The 20,528-nt window shown below is 44.7% G+C and overlaps 1 protein-coding gene across 1 annotated transcript; it reads left to right on the top strand.

Annotated features, from left to right (window-relative positions):
• Positions 1–17,470: 17,470 nt before the first annotated feature.
• LOC139584020 (fibroblast growth factor 3-like) lies at positions 17,471–19,199 on the top strand. The gene is made up of 3 exons (XM_071415560.1): positions 17,471–17,863; positions 18,324–18,427; positions 18,705–19,199. The coding sequence occupies exons 1-3, from the start codon at positions 17,587–17,589 to the stop codon at positions 19,035–19,037; spliced, it is 714 nt and encodes a 237-aa protein (XP_071271661.1). The 5' UTR covers positions 17,471–17,586; the 3' UTR covers positions 19,038–19,199.
• Positions 19,200–20,528: the final 1,329 nt, after the last annotated feature.

Below are 20,528 nucleotides of genomic sequence, written 5' to 3'. Positions count from 1 at the left end.
CACGAGGGGGTATGGAATATATACCACGACTAAGGGCTGTTCTTATGCACGATGCAATGCAGAGTGCCTGGTTACAGCCCTTAGCTGTGGTATATTGGCCATATACCACAAACCCCCGAGGTGCCTTATTGCTATTATAAACTGGTTATCAACGTAATTAGAGCAGTACAAATAAATGTTTTGTCATATCCGTGCTATACGGTCTGATATAACACGGCATTCAGCCAATCAGCATTCAGGGCTCCAACTATCCAGTTTATAATTTATTATAATCTGTATTCATTCCCAGAGCGAGAAGTGAGTGGGTACATAAAGGGGTGTTCAGTTCAAAACAAAATAGGCCTTTAAGTCTTTAATGCTAATCCCACAATAAAAGATCATGACAAATAGTCAACAAGAAAGGGCTATAATTGTCCAGCTAATATAAGGGCACAAGGCACAAACCTCATGGCTTAGTTTTTGCTCTGACATGCACTATCAACTGTGGGATCTTATATAGACAGGTGTGTGCCTTTCCAAATCATGTCCTATCAATTGAATTTACCACAGGTGGACTCCTATCAACTTGTACAAACATCTCAAGGATGATCAAAGGAAACCGGATGCACCTGAGCTCAATTTCGAGTTTCAAAGCAAAGGGTCTAGTGTCCGGAAGGGCGCTCTCCTTGGCAACAGATGTGTGGGAGCAGGAATCCACTGTGTGTCATAGCCTGGAGGAATTTATGGCAGAGGTGAGGAAGGTTTTCGATTCTCCGGTGCCCGGGAGGGAGGCGGCTCAAAGTACTGCAGATACGTCAGAACTCCCATAGTGTGGCAGACTGCACGGTAGATTGATTAAGGTGACCAAGAACCCGATGGTCACTCTGACAGAGCTCCAGATTTCCTCTGTGGAGAAGGGAGAACCTTCCAGAAGGAAAACCATTTCTGCAGCACTCCACCAATCAGGCAGACAGAGGCCACTCCTCAGTAGGAGGCACATGACAGCCCGCTTGGAGTTTGTCAAAAGGCACCCAAAGGACTTAGACCATGAGAAATAAGATTCTCTGGTCTGATGAAACCAAGATTGAACTCTTTCACCTGAATGCCAAGCATCACGTCTGGAGGAAACCTGGCACCATCCCTACGGTGAAGCATGGTGGTAGCAGCATGATGCTGTAGGAATTTCTTTCAGTGGCAGGGACTGGGAGACTAGTCAGGATTGAGGGAAAGATGAATGAAGGAAAGTACAGAGAGATCCTTGATGGAAACCTGCTCCAGAGAGCCCAGGACCTCAGACTAGGGCAAAGATTCACCTTCCAACAGGACAACAACCCTAAGCACACAGCCAAGACAACGCAGGAGTGCCTTCGGAACAAGTCTTTGAATGTCCTTGAGTGGCCCAGCCAGAGCCTGGACTTGAACCCTGATCAAACATCTCTGGAGAGATCTGAAAATAGTTGTGCAGCAACGCTCCCATCCAACCTGACAGAGCTTGAGAGGATCTGCAGAGAATAATGGGGGAAACTCCCCATACAGGTGTGCCAAGCTTGTAGCTTCATACCCAAGAAGACTTGAGGCTGTAATCACTGCCTAAGGTGCTTCAACAAAGTACTGAGTAAAGGGTCTGAATACTAATGGAAATGTGATATTTCATTTTTTTTTTTTTATACATTTGCAACAAGTTCTAAGAACCTATTTTTGCTTTGTCATTATGGGGTATTGTGTGTAGATTGATATGGGGGAAAACACGATTTAATCAATTTTAGAATAAGGTTGTAACTTAATAAAACAAGGTGGAAAAAGTCAAAGGGTCTGAATACTTTCCAAATGCACTGTACATTTGAAATGAAATAATATTTTGTCTGAAATAGCCAAATTGTTCAATTTGACCAATCCAAATTATAGTATCTTGCTATTAATTAAAAACATATATTTTTAAAGGATAAACTATTTTCTATGTATGGAGAACATCCTACTTATTTTTTGTAATATTTGGTTGTCCTTTCTGGCTTGATTTGGAGAGGTAACCTTCTATCTTACTTCTTTACCATAAAATGAATGGAAAGGTAAAGAGGATACCTAGTCAGTTGCACAACTGAATACATTTAACCAAAATGTGTCTTCTGCATTTAACCCAACCCCTTATCAATGACACCATTCTGACCTCATAAACCACACATATAATGATTATTTTTAAAGTTGTTATTTTGATGTGTAGAGAGGGCATCAAAGTTACCCTTGAAGTATTTGGTTGTCTATAGTTGTAGAATTTCAAACAGAAACAACCTCACCAACTTGTCTATCAATGTATGAATGTGGCCCTACGTCTCCGTTTGACAACTCTTTACACACAATGTCTGGGTTTTGCAACACTTACAAAACGACCTTTAGCTCTGACACAGAATGTTAGTAGAATGTTGGCACTCACAGGGTTAACATGACTCTGTGAGTGTGGAATGAGATCAAGATGTGAGAATAAGACAACAGTCTGACTGCAGGACATGGAGGGAAGCCATACTTTCACTCAAAGCAAGGTTCTGGCTCTCCCATTCCCAAAGCCCAGGACAGGGCAGCATCTGGACAGGGCAGCATCAGGACAGGGCAGCATCTGGACAGGGCAGCATCTGGACAGGGCAGCATCAGGACAGGGCAGCATCTGGACAGGGCAGCATCTGGACAGGGCAGCATCAGGACAGGGCAGCATCTGGACAGGGCTACATCTGGACAGGGCAGCATCAGGACAGGGCTACATCAGGACAGGGCTACATCAGGACAGGGCTACATCTGGACAGGGCAACATCTGGACAGGGCTTCACAAGGACAGGGCTGCACAAGTACGGGGCTTCACCAGGACAGGGCTACATCAGGACATGGCTTTACCAGGACAGGACTCCACCAGGACAGGGCTGCATCAGGACAGAGCTACATCAGGACAGGGCTACATCAGGACAGGGCTACATCAGGACAGGGCTGCATCAGGACAGGACTTCACCAGGACAGGGCTGCATCAGGACAGGGCTACATCAGGACAGGGCTGCATCAGGACAGGACTTCACCAGGACAGGGCTGCATCAGGACAGGGCTACATCAGGACAACACTATCAGACCTCAATAAAGACCAGACTTTGGTTCAAATACTATAAAAAATCTTTAAAATAACTTGAGTGTTTGCTTGAGTCTACCTGGAGGGCCAGTTGAATGGGGTGTGCAGTTCTCGTACCCTTCTATTAGTTCATTAAGCCAGGCAAGGTCAATCAAGCCAAGATTAAGCATTTCAATTATTTCATATAGTTATTTGAAGTCTGCACTGGAACAAGGATTAAAGGTTTTGCCTCCTTTTCCTGTTTACACACCAGCTTGACAAATATTACAATGTTAAAAGATTTACAAAATAAAGAGTGCCTTAGATGTGAATTTTACATCATATAGTCAAACATTTAATAAAAACACAGCCTCTGAAGCCCAACTGAATACCCCTATGAAGATATCAAGTACACCGTAGATGGTGTTCTTCATAAAAAGTTTCAATAGCATTGCAGGGATGTCCTTGTTGTGAGGGATTTCAAATGTGTGTGTTGTTAGTGTAATGAGTAATAAATAACACCAGTGGATAAACATCTGTCAGTGGATACAGGGAGCCTGGGGCTTCCTGCAAACTCTATCACACACAGACATAAAGAGAGAAAGAGAGGGTTTGTCTGCCTCTGAAGATGTGGCTAAGAATCAAAGCAATAACACATTAAGAGCGTGCTTACAGGGACGTCTCTGTTTGTTCCTCCCTCCCTCCCTCTGTGTCTCTCCCTCCCTCCCTCCCCCTCTATGTCTCTCTCTCTCTCTGCCTCCCTCCCTCCCTCTCTTTGTCTCCCTCCCTCCCTCCCTCCCTCCCTCCCTCCCTCCCTCCCTCCCTCCCTCCCTCCCTCCCTCCCTCCCTCCCGGTCTCTCTCTGTCTCTCTGTCTGTCTCACTCCCCCTCTCTGTCTCTCTCTCTCTGTCTCCCTCCCTCCCCCTCTCTTTCTCTGTCTCTCTCTCTCCCTCCCTCTCTCTCTCTCTCTCTGTCTCTCTCTCTCTCTGTCTCTCTCTCTCTCTCTGTCTCTCTCAATAGTAATGACAGACACTGGACAGCAGTTCTACAATATTTGTGATTCTATTGGTGTTAAAAGGGTTAGCTAACCCAATGTATAAATGTGCCTCGTCTTATGAATACCTAGAAAGTAGTCTTCCCAAAGACTCAGTAATCCAACATTTTAGTTTTTATTTTGTTGTTAAGCAACATGTTAGCATGAGAATAATTTAATGCAAATCAATGAAAGTAGTGAAATCCACAATGGAAGAAGTGAAATCACTGTTACACTCCAAATATCAAGTCTAATGTTCAGATTGAATTGAGCAGCTGGAAGAATCTCGAGTCATTGAATTGAAACCACACAACAAGTTATGAGGTCGAACAACAAGTAATGAGGTCAAACAACAAGCAATGAGGTCGAACAACAAGTAATGAGGTCGAACAACAAGTAATGAGGACGAACAACAAGTAATGAGGACGAACAACAAGTAATGAGGACAAACAACAAGTAATGAGGTCGAACAACAAGTAATGAGGTCGAACAACAAGTAATGAGGACGAACAACAAGTAATGAGGACAAACAACAAGTAATGAGGTCGAACAACAAGTAATGAGGTCGAACAACAAGTAATGAGGTCGAACAACAAGTAATGAGGACGAACAACAAGTAATGAGGTCGAACAACAAGTAATGAGAACGAAAAACAAGTAATGAGGTCGAACAACAAGTAATGAGGACAAACAACAAGTAATGAGGTCGAACAACAAGTAATGAGGTCGAACAACAAGTAATGAGGTCGAACAACAAGTAATGAGGACGAACAACAAGTAATGAGGTCGAACAACAAGCAATGAGGTCGAACAACAAGCAATGAGGTCGAACAACAAGCAATGAGGTCGAACAACAAGTAATGAGTTCGAACAACAAGTAATGAGGTCGAAGAGCAAACATGATGATAGAGCATAAGCTGCAGTCTGTGAGAATGAAGTAGCATGTTGAACATGGAATCTGACTTCTCACAAGAGAGCTTTTAGATTTCAGTAGTTTAGCAGACACTCTTATCTAGAGCAACTTACAATAGTGAGTGCACACATCTTTCGTACTGGTCCCCTCGGGAACCCTGCAAGCGTCATGCTCTTTAACCCACGTCAGATGCTTCAGAAAAGGTGGATTCATACCATCCAAGACTGCTGGGCCTATTGAGGGACCCTCTTGTCGACTATAATGTTAACTAAACATTGTAAAACTATTCCACTGCATGCAAGCTCATATTGCCCTGTTTATGTTCTGTCCTTTAGTGGTGGTTGAGTTTTACACAGAGCTACATTTTATAGGTCTCTGAGCTCTGGATGATGCAGGCTAGAAAGAGTACTGTCTTTATTAGCGTGACAGGAGAGGGCACAGGTCCAACAGACTCCCTACGCTGTTGTTGAGATTTTCTAAAGATGACCCGTATTATTCTCTATCGTTGGATTTGTTTGTTTTCGCAGGGGGCAACCATTTGTGGAATCAAAGGCAGAGTGAAATAAAACACAAACTACTTTAAACCACAGAATGGTAGACCTTAGCACACTGTTGCGAAATGTGGTTTCCTTTGAAAGCTAAGCACACTTTATGACATGCGTACTTGTATTCAACCTCCTCTTCTCTCAGTGCAGCACAGAGGGGCGTTCTCGCCCTCGCAGCTTCTGAAGAGGAGAGACTATATGAGACGTATTGATCAAATTATGACAAATGTGGATGTTCTAAACCAAACAGAAACCACCAACGATGGCTCGCTATTTAGAGTAGACTGAAAGCGCATAGTCTTCAAATACTGTTACAGACCACCACATTTGTATTATTGAAACGTACAGTCTGTAATAGTCTGTAATAGTCTGTAATAGTCTGTAGTAGTCTGTAGTAGTCTGTAGTTGTCTGTAGCAGGCTGTAGTTGTCTGTAGTAGGCTGTAGTAGTCTGTAGTTGTCTGTAGTAGGCTGTAGTTGTCTGTAGTAGGCTGTAGTTGTCTGCAGTAGTCTGTAGTTGTCTGTAGTAGGTTGTAGTAGGCTGTAGTAGTCTGTAGTAGGCTGTAGTAGTCTGTAGTAGGCTGTAGTCATCTGTAGTAGGCTGTAGTAGTCTGTAGTAGGCTGTAGTAGTCTGTAGTAGTCTGTAGTAGGCTGTAGTTGTCTGTAGTAGGCTGTAGTTGTCTGTAGTAGGCTGTAGTAGTCTGTAGTAGGCTGTAGTAGGCTGTAGTAGTCTGTAGTAGGCTGTAGTAGGCTGTAGTAGTCTGTAGTAGGCTGTAGTAGTCTGTAGTAGGCTGTAGTAGTCTATAGTTGTCTGTAGTAGGCTGTAGTTGTCTGTAGTTGTCTGTAGTATTCTGTAGTAGGCTGTAGTAGTCTGTAGTTGTCTGTAGTAGGCTGTAGTAGTCTGTAGTAGTCTGTAGTAGGCTGTAGTAGTCTGTAGTAGGCTGTATTCGTCTGTAGTAGGCTGTAGTAGTCTGTAGTAGGCTGTAGTAGGCTGTAGTAGTCTATAGTTGTCTGTAGTAGTCTGTAGTTGTCTGTAGTAGGCTGTAGTAGTCTGTAGTAGTCTATAGTTGTTTGTAGTAGGCTGTAGTTGTCTGTAGTAGGCTGTATTAGTCTGTAGTAATCTGTAGTAGTCTGTAGTAGGCTGTAGTAGTCTGTAGTTGTCTGTAGTAGGTTTTAGTAGTCTGTAGTAGTCTGTAGTAGGCTGTAGTAGTCTGTAGTAGGCTGTAGTAGGCTGTAGTAGGCTGTAGTAGTCTGTAGTAGTCTGTAGTAGGTTATTTGAGAGAACTATCATAACTCTGTGATTCCTTCATTCAGGTTTGTCTTCTTGTAATCTCCAATGCACTAGAAAATTGTCTGTCATATCATATGTCAGACTATCATTTGACTGTATGTGTGTTCAGTTAATGTCATATTTACAACTATGATTTACTGTAAGCTTTTGTATTAGACTTTTATTCTAAAACTATATTGAGTCCGTATATCTGACAGTACTGCTATTGTGAAGCATTTAAATATTCCCAGAAGGCACCTGTGTGTGTCCAGAGGGAAAAAGAAGAGCTTTAATGTTGATGTGATTCCTACTTGGCTGCGGTCTTGTGATGGGAGAACTAATACAAGATAAAGTATTAGCATTTTTTTCAGGGCTCCCCATTCCCCCGGAAGATGAATGAATATAATACACAACTATCATCAGAATTAAAACATAGAAAAGGCAAGCTATAAAACGCTATAAAAACGATCAGTGAATGTGGTCATCAAGATTGGACAGGGCCAGCGTCTGTAGTAGTTATGAACACAGGATCTCTGTTGTGCTGATAAGTAGAGCCTCTCCATACTTAGGATACCTCCCAAATTGGCACCCTATTCCCTATATTGTGCACTACCTTTGACCAAGACCCATAAGGATCTGGTCAATAGTAGTGTACTGCGTAGGGAATAGGTTGCCATTTGTGACACACATGTCTTTGTGAAGCTGAAGTGGATGATAATGTAGTGTACACCGTACTTAAGCCTGGTTGGTTGGGATTTGAATGAATTAACACTCTCTGAACATCGAGTGATCTTAATTGCATTGAGAATGGAGGGGCTGGGTGCACCGCGTACCAATTAGTAGGACGCTCTTCTATGGGGGGCGCCGGGTGGGGAGGTACTTTGACACTGTAGGAAGGTGATAGTTATCCCATCTGCATCATGGCTATGCCATGTTTACTGATAAACTCAAGAGACAAATATCAAGAATGCCTAACGCCATGTACTGTATGGGCAGCGACACTGAGGACAACCACCTCAGATTTCAGTCATATTCATATCGGTGATACCAAAGATCCCTCCCAAAGTCATTAATATTGCATACATACAGCATTGTTGTGATTTGTGGGAAAATATGTTACAATTCTCACTTCCAAAACCATTATAATGTAACACTTTACTTGGATAGTCCGTCTGTAGATGCTCAGTAACATTTCATGTCAACTCTCTTCTAACCCTTGCCCTAACCCTAGGCCTAGCCCTTATCCTAAACCTAAACATAACCATTACCCTAACCCTAACCCTAACCCTAACCCTAAACCCTAACCTGAACCCTTACTGTTATTTTAGCAAGCAGTGGCTTATCAACAGATAGTTTGTTGATAGTATGACCATCTGTAGAGCACCTCGAGCATCTACAGATAAACTATCCCGACTATCCAAATAAAGTGTGACGTAATGTTCTTATAATACTGTAGGGATACCAGTATTTGTGTCATCAAATCACTTTCCAGTTGTTCAGAGAGAGAGGAGTCAGTGGATGTTCAAAGAGAGAGAGAGGAGTCAGTGGATGTTCAAAGAGAGAGAGAGGAGTCAGTGGATGTTCAAAGAGAGAGAGAGAGGAGTCAGTGGATGTTCAAAGAGAGAGAGAGAGGAGTCAGTGGATGTTCAAAGAGAGAGAGAGGAGTCAGTGGATGTTCAAAGAGAGAGAGAGAGGAGTCAGTGGATGTTCAAAGAGAGAGAGAGAGGAGTCAGTGGATGTTCAAAGAGAGAGAGAGAGGAGTCAGTGGATGTTCAAAGAGAGAGAGAGAGGAGTCAGTGGATGTTCAAAGAGAGAGAGAGGAGTCAGTGGATGTTCAAAGAGAGAGAGAGAGGAGTCAGTGGATGTTCAAAGAGAGAGAGAGAGGAGTCAGTGGATGTTCAAAGAGAGAGAGAGAGGAGTCAGTGGATGTTCAAAGAGAGAGAGAGAGGAGTCAGTGGATGTTCAGAGAGAGAGAGAGAGGAGTCAGTGGATGTTCAAAGAGAGAGAGAGGAGTCAGTGGATGTTCAAAGAGAGAGAGAGGAGTCAGTGGATGTTCAAAGAGAGAGAGAGAGGAGTCAGTGGATGTTCAAAGAGAGAGAGAGGAGTCAGTGGATGTTCAAAGAGAGAGAGGAGTCAGTGGATTTTCAAAGAGAGAGAGAGGAGTCAGTGGATGTTCAAAGAGAGAGAGAGAGGAGTCAGTGGATGTTCAGAGTCAGCGAGAGGAGTCAGTGGATTTTCAAAGAGAGAGAGAGGAGTCAGTGGATTTTCAAAGAGAGAGAGAGAGGCGTCAGTGGATGTTCAAAGAGAGAGAGAGAGGAGTCAGTGGATGTTCAAAGAGAGAGAGGAGTCAGTGGATGTTCAAAGAGAGAGAGAGAGGAGTCAGTGGATGTTCAAAGAGAGAGAGAGAGGAGTCAGTGGATGTTCAAAGAGAGAGAGAGGAGTCAGTGGATGTTCAAAGAGAGAGAGAGGAGTCAGTGGATGTTCAAAGAGAGAGAGAGGAGTCAGTGGATGTTCAAAGAGAGAGAGAGAGGAGTCAGTGGATGTTCAGAGTCAGCGAGAGGAGTCAGTGGATTTTCAAAGAGAGAGAGGAGTCAGTGGATGTTCAAAGAGAGAGAGAGGAGTCAGTGGATGTTCAAAGAGAGAGAGAGAGGAGTCAGTGGATGTTCAGAGTGAGAGAGGAGCCAGTGGATGTTCAGAGAGAGGAGTCAGCCAACTGGTTGAGGGAAAGGAGAGCATCAATATATCACACTTCCTAAATTACAGATTAGAAAGCATCTGGTTCATCGAACAGCGTTCTGCTTCTCATTTAGAGTCAGCCCTCCCCATGTTATGTTCATCATCCCTGTATTCTCCCTGTAGCTCCTCTCAGCCTAGATCAGTCTGAAGGAGAAGACCAGATGGCTATGATCATTTACCAAGTTCAAATCAGACCACCACCTTTATGTGTGTTGCATGGGTTTATTATTGAGTCATTAGACAACTATTTTTCAAAGCAGTGGTTTTATTCTATGAGAAAATATAGGGATACATTTCAGATCATCTTTTTACAGATTTGGATCCTCTCTGTTTTAGACTGAAGTTCATGACTATGTTATAATGGTCACTGCTGGAAAATGGAGGGACTTTATACTAGATGTATACTAATCATTAGATCCAGGCAGGGTCAAAGGCCAAAGCTCCATAATAAGTTATCAACATTCAACCCTGTAACCCTTGAAGTGTTGTGTTTCCACAGCCTGCTGCCTGCAGCCCGTAGTCATCTAGACCCTGTCAGAACCATTTATCTCAGGTGATTTCCTGCTCCTAGTGATAATTGCAGCTGTGCCCTGAGGGTGGTATGTGTTTTCAGCTAGCTAATCTGTGAGGTCGGCGATCTCTATCAATAAGTGTTTATCTCTTGCAATCTGGAACTCGTTAAAACAATTAACCCTTAACATAAACATTTTAAAATCTATTTCAAGAATAATCGTCTATAAAATATATCAGTAAAGGAGAAAAATATTGTGTTTGCCTGTCATCCAGACTGACTGAAAATTACAAAGAATTACGAAGACAGACAACCCCCATACAGTCCTAACTCAATAACCCAAAGGTCCTTCCTTACCTTACAACTCTACAGCCTTATAGCCTTACTGCCTTGTAGCTTTACTGCCGTACTGCCTTACAACCTTAGAGCCTTACAACCTGATAGTATATCTGCTTTACACCCTTACTGCCTTAGAGCCTTACTGCCTTACAACCTTACAGCCTTACTGCCTTACAGCCTTACTGCCTTACAGACTTACAGCCTTACAACCTAACAGTCTTACAGTCTTACAGCCTTACTGCCTTACAACCTTACTGCCTTACTGCCTTACAGCCTTACTGCCTTACAACCTTACTGCCTTAGTGCTTTACAGCCTTGCAGCCTTACTGCCTTACAGCCTTACTGCCTTACAGACTTACAGCCTTTCAACCTAACAGTCTTACAGTCTTACAGCCTTACTACCTTACAGCCTAACAGCTTAACAGCATTACAACCTTACAACTCTACAACCTTACAACTCTACAGCCTTACAACTCTACAACCTTACAACTCTACAGCCTTACAACTCTACAACCTTACAACTCTACAACCTTACAACTCTACAACCTTACAACTCTACAACCTTACAACTCTACAGCCTTACAACTCTACAACCTTACAACTCTACAACCTTACAACTCTACAGCCTTACAACTCTACAACCTTACAACTCTACAACCTTACAACTCTACAACCTTACAACTCTACAACCTTACAACTCTACAGCCTTACAACTCTACAAACTTACAACTCTACAGCCTTACAACTCTACAACCTTACAACTCTACAGCCTTACAACTCTACAACCTTACAACTCTACAGCCTTACAACTTTACAGCCTTACAACTCTACAACCTTACAACTCTACAACCTTACAACTCTACAACCTTACAACTCTACAACCTTACAACTCTACAGCCTTACAACTCTACAGCCTTACAACTCTACAACCTTACAACTCTACAACCTTACAACTCTACAACCTTACAACCTTACAACTCTACAACCTTACAACTCTACAACCTTACAACCTTACAACTCTACAACCTTACAACTCTACAACCTTACAACTCTACAGCCTTACAACTCTACAACCTTACAACTCTACAACCTTACAACTCTACAACCTTACAACTCTACAGCCTTACAACTCTACAACCTTACAACTCTACAGCCTTACAACTCTACAGCCTTACAACCTTACAACTCTACAACCTTACAACTCTACAACCTTACAACTCTACAGCCTTACAACCTTACAACTCTACAGCCTTACAACTCTACAACCTTACAACCTTACAACTCTACAGCCTTACAACTCTACAACCTTACAAATCTACAACCTTTACAACTCTACAGCCTTACAACTCTACAGCCTTACAACTCTACAGCCTTACAACTCTACAACCTTACAACTCTACAACCTTACAACTCTACAACCTTACAACTCTACAGCCTCACAACCTTACAACTCTACAACCTTACAACTCTACAACCTTACAACTCTACAACCTTATAACTCTACAACCTTACAACCTTACAACCTCACAACTCCACAGCCTTACAACTCTACAGCCTCACAACCTTACAACTCTAACACCAAACAACCCCAACGCCCATACCTTGATTGCCTACAACCCTAACCAGGCCCTCAGATCAAAAATACTTCAAAGGGCCTCATATAACTATACTCTCTGTCCCACCACATCAGACACACACAGTCACCACAAAAACATGACATGATAGTCGATTTGTGGGTCTATGAGAAACAGAGCTAAAGATGTGTAACAATCTACACCATACAGATATTGGATCTTAATTTGAGCCAGTTTGCTACAGCAGGAAAATAATCTTACTGTCAGTCCAGAGGCGCTAGAGCCGCCCGTCAGTCCAGAGGCGCCAGAGCCGCCCGTCAGTCCAGAGGCGCCAGAGCCGCCCGTCAGTCCAGAGGCGCCAGAGCCAACCGTCAGTCCAGAGGCGCCACTCACGTCCTCTAATCCGGGGTCGGAGGTGAGGGTTCCCGCTCCAGAGGAATTATTAAAGTGGGCCGAGCCAGAAGTGGAGCGGGGTCCACGTCCCTCACCAGAACCGCCACCGCGGAGTAATGCCCACCCAGACCCTACCCTATAGGTTCAGGTTTTGCGGCCGGAGTCCTCACCTTTGGGGGGGGGTACTGTCACGCCCTGACCATAGATTGCTTTGTATGTTTCTATTTTTTGTTTGGTCAGGGTGTGATGTGGGTGGGCATTCTATGTTTGTATGTCTATGTTTTCTATTTCTATTGTGTTTCGCCTGGTATGGTTCCCAATCAGAGGCAGCTGTTCATTGTTGTCTCTGATTGAGAACCATACTTAGGTAGCCTGTTTTCCCACTTTGAGTTGTGGGTGGTTATTTTCTGTTTAGTGTTTGTTGCACCTTTCAGAACTGTTCGTTGGACGTTTTGTTGTTTTTGTTCGCGTGTTCATCTTTATTAAAAGTATTATGGATACATACCACGCTGCACTTTAGTCCTCCTCTTCTTTTCCCGACGACAATCATTACAGAACCACCCACCAAGAAAGGACCAAGCAGCGTGGTATCGAGAGGCAGCGATATCTGGAGAAATGGACATGGGAGGAGATATTGGACGGCAAGGTACCCTGGGCACAGGCTGGGGAATATCACCGCCCCAAAGAAGAACTGGAGGCAGCTAAAGCTGAGCGGCGGCGATATGAGGTAAGGCAGCGCAACAGGCACGAGAGGCAGCCCCCCAAAAAAGGGGGGGGGGGGGCCACACGGGGAGATTGGTGGAGTCAGGCAATAGACCTGAGCCAACTCCCCGTGCTTACCGAAAGCAGCGCGTTACTGGTCAGGCACCGTGTTATGCGGTGAAGCTCACGGTGTCGCCAGTACGCACTCATAGCCCGGAGCGCTATAGGCCAGCCCCCCGCAAGTGCCATGCGAGAGTGGGCATCCAGCCAGGGCGTATTGTGCTGGCTCAGCGTGTTTGGTCTCCGGTACGCCGTTTCGGCCCAGGGTATCCTGCACCGGCTCTGCGTGCTGTGTCTCCGGGGCACTGGGAGGGTGCAGTGCGCCCTATGCCTGCGCTCCGCCCGTGCCGGGTGAATGTGGGCATTGAGCCTAAGGGAGAGGTGCGAGTGGTATGCACCAGATCTCCAGTGCTCCCCCACAGCCTGGTTCAACCTGTGCCTGCACTTTGCAGGGTCCGGGCTAAAGTGGTCATCCAGCCTGGAGGAGTGGTGCCAAGGCTGCGCACCAGAACTCCAGTGCTCCCCCACAGCCCGTTCCATCCGGTGCCTCCTCCACGCACCAGGCCTCCTGTAGGTCTCCCCAGCCTGGTGGGCCCTGTGGCAGCGCCACGCACCAGGCTGTCTCTCCGTCTCCTCCCTCCAGGTTCTCTCTCCAGTCCGGAGCTGCCAGAGCCGCCCTCCTGTCCGGAGCTGCCAGAGCCGCCCTCCTGTCCGGAGCTGCCAGAGCCGCCATCCTGTCCGGAGCTGCCAGAGCCGCCCGTCAGTCTGGAGCTGCCAGAGCCGCCCGTCAGTCCGGAGCTGCCAGAGCCGCCCCTCAGTCCGGAGCTGCCAGAGCCGCCCTTCAGTCCGGAGCTGCCAGAGCCGCCCGTCAGTCCGGAGCTGCCAGAGCCGCCCGTCAGTCCAGAGGCGCCAGAGCCTGATTGGTTCCCAATCACAGGCAGCTTCTGATGAGTAATGAGTAATGAGTAATGAGTAATGAGTGATGAGTAATGAGTAAACTTAAATATTTTACAGTGAACTATGGGTGTACGATAAAGAATGGTGGGAACATGGAGTACCAGTCTTTGGTGTAGCATCCAAGTTAGTGAATAGACAGTAAATATGAGCCTTGAGGCCAAAGAAGCAGGCCAGTAACCAGAAGGTTGCTGGATCAAATCCTAATTGTCCCTAGAATTTCTAAGCAAACAGCGGGAGGCAGGGCTTTCTCCTATAGATCTCAATTTTTATGGAACGGTCTGCCTACCCATGTGAGAGACGCAGACTCGGTCTCAACCTTTAAGTCTTTACTGAAGACTTATCTCTTCAGTAGGTCATATGATTGAGTGTAGTCTGGCCCAGGAGTGTGAAGGTGAACGGAAAGGCTCTGGAGCAACGAACCGCCCTTGCTGTCTCTGCCTGGCCGGTTCCCCTCTCTCCACTGGGATTCTCTGGCTCTAACCCTATTACAGGGGCTGAGTCACTGGCTTACTGGTGCTCTTTCATGCCGTCCCTGGGAGGGGTGCGTCACTTGAGTGGGTTGAGTTACTGACGTGATCTTCCTGTCTGGGTTGGCGCCCCCCCTTGGTTTGTGCTGTGGTGGAGATCTTTGTGGGCTATACTCGGCCTTGTCTCAGGATTGTAAGTTGGTGGTTGAAGATATCCCTCTAGTGGTGTGGGGGCTGTGCTTTGGCAAAGTGGGTGGGGTTATATCCTTCCTGTTTGGCACTGTCCGGGGGTTTCTTCTGATGGGGCCACAGTGTCTCCTGACCCCTCCTGTCTCAGCCTCCAGTATTTATGCTGCAGTAGTTTATGTGTCGGGGGGCTAGGGTCAGTTGGTTATACCTGGAGTACTTCTCCTATCTTATCCAGTGTCCTGTGTGAATTGAAGTATGCTCTCTCTAATTCTCTCGTTCTCTCTTTCTTTCTCTCTCTCGGAGAACCTGAGCCCTAGGACCATACGTCACGGCAAACCGGACATGATGACTCCTTGCTGTCCCCAGTCCGCCTGGCATTGCTGCTATTCCAGTTTCAGCTGTTCTGCCTGCGGTTATGGAACCCCTACCTGTCCCAGACCTGCTGTTTTCAACTCTTAATGATCGGCTATGAAAAGCCAACTGATATTTATTCCTGATTATTATTTGACCATGCTTGTCATTTATGAACATTTTGAAAATCTTGGCACTCTCTAATTCTCTCCTTCTCTCTTTCTTTCTCTCTCTCGGAGGACCTGAGCCCTAGGACCATACGTCACGGCAAACCGGGCATGATGACTCCTTGCTGTCCCCAGTCCGCCTGGCCTTGCTGCTATTCCAGTTTCAGCTGTTCTGCCTGCGGTTATGGAACCCCTACCTGTCCCAGACCTGCTGTTTTCAACTCTTAATGATCGGCTATGAAAAGCCAACTGATATTTATTCCTGATTATTATTTGACCATGCTTGTCATTTATGAACATTTTGAAAATCTTGGCTCTCTCTAATTCTCTCTTTCTTTCTCTCTCTCGGAGGACCTGAGCCCTAGGACCATACGTCAGGAATACCGGGCATGATGACTCCTTGCTGTCCCCAGTCCACCTGGCCTTGCTGCTATTCCAGTTTCAACTGTTCTGCCTGCGGTTATGGAACCGCCACCTGTCCCAGACCTGCTATTTTCAACTCTTAATGATCGGCTATGAAAAGCCAACTGAAAATTATTCATGATTATTATTTGACCATGCTTGTCACTTATGAATATTTTGAACATCTTGGCATAGTTCTGTTATAATCTCCACCCGGCACAGCCAGAAGAGGACTGGCCACCCCTCATAGCCTGGTTCCTCTCTAGGTTTCTTCCTAGGTTTTGGCCTTTCTAGGGAGTTTTTCCTAGCCACCGTGCTTCTACACCTGCATTGCTTGCTGTTTGGGGTATTAGGCTGGGTTTCTGTACAGCACTTCGAGATATTAGCTGATGTACGAAGGGCTATATAAAATAAACTTGATTTGATTTGGAAGTGGTGGGAGTGAGCTGGTAACTGAAGCTGCAATCAGGATACATATGATTTTGTATCTGGCATCACAATATCAGATGCCACCTACTGCCATGTGCCCTTAAGCAAGGCACTTAACCTGCTCCAGGGGTGTTTCTCTGCAGTGGAACATGTGCTGCCTCCTCCAGATACTCATAGTGATATTGGCTTGTGTCGCAAATGGGGATCTGTGAAACTCAGTCGACCTATAGTTTCTGCACTAGCTTTTCGGTGGAGTGACTGGGTAAGATGCTCCTGGAGGGCAGTCACTTGTGTTTGCGAAGCAGACATCCTGTGTCCAGCAGACGTCCTGTGTCCAGCAGACGTCCTGTGTTCAGCAGACGTCCTGTGTCCAGCAGACGTCCTGTGTCCAGCAGACGTCCTGTGTCCAGCAGACGTCCTGTGTCCAGCAGACGTCCTGTGTCCAGCAGACGTCCTGTGTTCAGCAGACGTCCTGTGTCCAGCAGACGTCCTGTGTCCAGCAGACGTCCTGTGTCCAGCAGACGTCCTGTGTTCAGCAGACGTCCTGTGTCCAGCAGACGTCCTGTGTCCACCAGACATCCTGTGTCCACCAGACATCCTGTGTTCGAGCCTCAGTATGAGCCAGTACCCACTAAGCAAGCAGTGTGATGTCCTTTCCACTTGCAGTCTTTCTCCCATAAACCTACTCCATACCTCCATCTCTTCAAAATAGAAATGTGTTATTCCATCAGATTTATTTTGACACTGCAAAACAACCATAACATGTACCAATATCTTGACAGGGGTGTAGCCTATATATTATTTGTGGGAATACTTTAAATAAGATGTACATATTTTGCTCACTATGTCTGCCCTCTAAATAACATTATAGTGTCCAGCTGTTTCGAATGTGAAACCATTTCTGCCATCTTTACCACCGATGTCTTCGTTTTAGCATCTTTCCACCAACTGGGCAAGAGTTGGGAGTTTGAATTGACCAGGGGAATGCTGGTGTTGAAACCGATGCTGTAGGCTATAATTTTGGAATGTCTAATTGGCATTTTGGATCCATCAAAAGTAAAGCTGAGAGGAACGCTCTGTCCTCAGATGGCTGGCTCGCCCTTTGTGGCTTTTTTGCGGCTTTCAGCAATGAGCCTCTGTGTGTAATGTCATGTTTTATCCATCCATACCTATTGCACTCTCATAGCTCACACAAGACCGTACCTTGACTTCTCCGTCGTAACAATCGCCCCAATAGGGCTATCGAATGAATGAGGGCTTTTATTTTGCACGCAACTTGGACATCTTCACGGTGTACTCGTCTCGTTTCCATGACGATTTCAAAATCAGGTTGACTGAAAGCGAGTTACTGTTGGCAAAACGAATGTATCTAAAGTGGATCCATTTTATCGGACTGGACTAATGGACTCCCTAAGAATTCGATGGAAACTATTGAGTCCGTTTTTGTCACTCATGGAAAAGGACTAATATACTATTTTCGGCCATGCCACAATGGTTATAATTCTGGTCTTGCTATTGGTGAATGTATTACACCCCAGTCACCAAAAGCCTCGTTCTTCTTCGGTGGTAAGGACATCTACTCCGCAGAGTGTCGGTGGGCAGAGCTGTGGCCTGAGGCACCGCAGGGATGCTGTGGGGCGCGGAGGAGTGTATGAGCACCTTGGGGGAGCACCAAGACACAGAAAGCTGTACTGTGCCACAAAATATCACTTACAAATACATCCCAATGGGAAAATAGATGGGACCCTGGAGGAGCATAACCCTTTCAGTGAGTAGAGTATAATTTGCGCTCTTATTTCTTCCTTGTTATATGCTATGCATATATTGAAGTTTACGTTCAGCCACTATAGAGGCTAACGCCTAACAAACATAGTCCCACGGTATACATGATTGGAAATAGTTTTCAAGTAGACATTCATGATTTTTCAGTTAAAACAGAGCTCTGATTTACTTCTTACAAGTCGCGTGCATTATTACGGGGGTCGTTCCTACTAGCCACTGTGCATTGGTAATTTGGTAGGCTACATTGGAGTGACCAGAAGACTACCTGATGATGTAAAGTGTTACTGAAGTCTAACTAAAATCCATTGTTGCATCCAACACAACTGTAGTGGTATCTACGTTATGATAACATTGTTATTACACTGACATAAGTATCACTTGTCATTCCATGAAATGACAATGAATTTAAAAAAAAATTAAATTGACTAAATTGTTTTCCAATTGAGGTATATTGGAGATCACAGCAGTGGATGTGGGACTGGTGATGATTAAAGGACTGTTCTCCGGGAGATATCTGGCCATGAACCAAAAAGGACGACTACATGCATCTGTAAATGAGACATGATCTCTGAGATCTTTCTTTGTCCTCCCTCTGTTCTTCTGTCTCTCTCTCTCTGTCTCTCTCTCTCTCTCTCTCTGTCTCTCTCTCTCTCTCTCTCTCTCTCTCTCTCTCTCTCTCTCTCTCTCTCTCTCTCTCTCTCTCTCTCTCTCTCTCTCTAATAATTGGATAATTGACTACCATTCATATACAGCCTCATTTCCATTGTGCACAGTGTTACATTTGGAAAATCTTTATTTGGTTTCAACTGAAGTCATTTTGTTCTCAGGCTGCCTTCACCCAGGAGTGTGAGTTCATAGAGAGGATCCATGAGTTAGGCTACAACACCTACGCCTCCCGCCGCTACCGGACAACTCCACACTCCACCTCAACAGGAAGTAGGCGAAGGGTGAGCGCTGGGAGGCTGTGGTATGTGTCAATCAATGGAAAGGGCCAGCCGAGGCGGGGCCTGAAGACCCGAAAGACAGAGAAGGCCTCCCTCTTCCTGCCTAGGGTCCTGGGCAACGAGGACCATGACATGGTTCACCTGTTGATCAACAGTAGTCTGGGGTACAGGCAGACTGCCCTCAGACTCACAGGGGAAACAGGGCAGAGGAGATAGAGATGTGTCCATCTCCAGGGAGCTTGATGACAAGTCTCACTTGTCAGACACGTGGACTGTGGGAAGAGCATGACTGGTGACTGAGAGATACAAGCTCCCCCTGCTCTAATTTAAACCGGCATAATGATACTGTCCTGTGAATAAAGTGATGAGTGTCTTGAATATAATGTATCTTTGTACTCTTATTGTTAACTCACATTATCGGAAGTACATGCAGTTAATGTCCTGTATTTTTCTTGATGACCATTTCATAGGAAGATGTCTGGAAGGATGCATGTGGATTTACACAATAATATAATGTACAAAAAAGCACTTGTACAATCAATGGTATATTGTCCTTTGTGACTCAGTTGGTAGAGCTTGATGCATGCCAGGCCAGGATTGTGGGTCCCATCCTGATGTACGTTACTTTGGGTAAAAGTGTTTGCAAATGATAAATAGTATGTATATTACCATTGTGGTGTTTATTTATTTGCTTTTTATATCATAAACACATTTTCATTCAAAATTGCTTTTGCATTGTTTTTCTACTGGTCTATATAACTCAAGTTTTATGAATCATGGCAGTCTAGGTTTTTATTTAAGAATTAGGCTAATAGTCTAGAGTTTTGAGGAATTATCGGGCCGCCTGTGTAAACGCAGCCTTTGGGTTCTATTTTCAAGGGGTAGCATCGGTTCTGTTCATTAGTAGACACTGCACCCTAGCGGCAGCAAGTAAAACCACTTCTCTTCAGACGTTCTGTTCACATTAAATTACATTCCAAGAGAGTAACTGTAACTGTACTCTTTAAAATAAATATTTTAAGCTATTATTAGTTGACCAATTTCCCAATGACAACAGAAACATAACGAAAGGAGCACAGCTCATTCGTTATTGGAGTATTGATAAGGAAGACAGTTGTAGGGCCTACTAATCTCAGTAAGGTAGTCATAAATCACTTTCTTACAAAATCAATGTATTTTATTATTTGAAATTACTGAAACAAGTGACGGACTGTGGCTTTAACATACATTGTTTCACAGCCTGTGAAAAGTTAAACAAAGACATCCTGGATGCGGCACCCCGTCCAGCATCGATCGGACTATAACGCAAAACCACGTGGCTAAAATGCAGTACCATGGAGAGCAGCTGGAAACGCGTATGTATAGGCTAGAATTCAGAAGCCTGAAATTATGATTCATATTTTGGCTCTTGCGTGATACGATATGGGTAAATATCAACAAACAACCGATCTAATAAAAAATAACAATCTAAAAGACTGTGTTGAAGTTTGATTCTTGCAAAGCAATTAATTACCTAAACCTGAAGATTTTCAGACTTTTTTTCAAGTATCAAATAAAATAAGTAGGCTACCTAAATATCAGACTAAAGGCTAATATCTTTCTTGGGACATGAGTTTGCGGTTAAACATTTACTCTCAACCGATTCCTAAGCAATATTGTTGGAAGTTCAATACCAAAAACACGTTTTAAACATCAAATAAAGTTAAG

Source organism: Salvelinus alpinus, chromosome 9 (assembly GCF_045679555.1).
Source record: "Salvelinus alpinus chromosome 9, SLU_Salpinus.1, whole genome shotgun sequence".
Taxonomy (NCBI): domain Eukaryota; kingdom Metazoa; phylum Chordata; class Actinopteri; order Salmoniformes; family Salmonidae; genus Salvelinus; species Salvelinus alpinus.
The sequence above is the reverse complement of the archived record's forward strand: the minus strand, read 5'-3'. Positions and strand labels throughout refer to the sequence as shown.

Bases quoted from the DNA above. Each gene is read 5' to 3' on its own strand.
- LOC139584020 (XM_071415560.1), top strand. From the start codon at position 17,587: ATGGTTATAATTCTGGTCTTGCTATTGGTGAATGTATTACACCCCAGT. The intron at 17,864-18,323 runs GTGAGTAGAGTA...TTTCCAATTGAG, and splicing joins GGAGGAGCATAACCCTTTCA to GTATATTGGAGATCACAGCA. The intron at 18,428-18,704 runs GTAAATGAGACA...TTTTGTTCTCAG, and splicing joins AAGGACGACTACATGCATCT to GCTGCCTTCACCCAGGAGTG.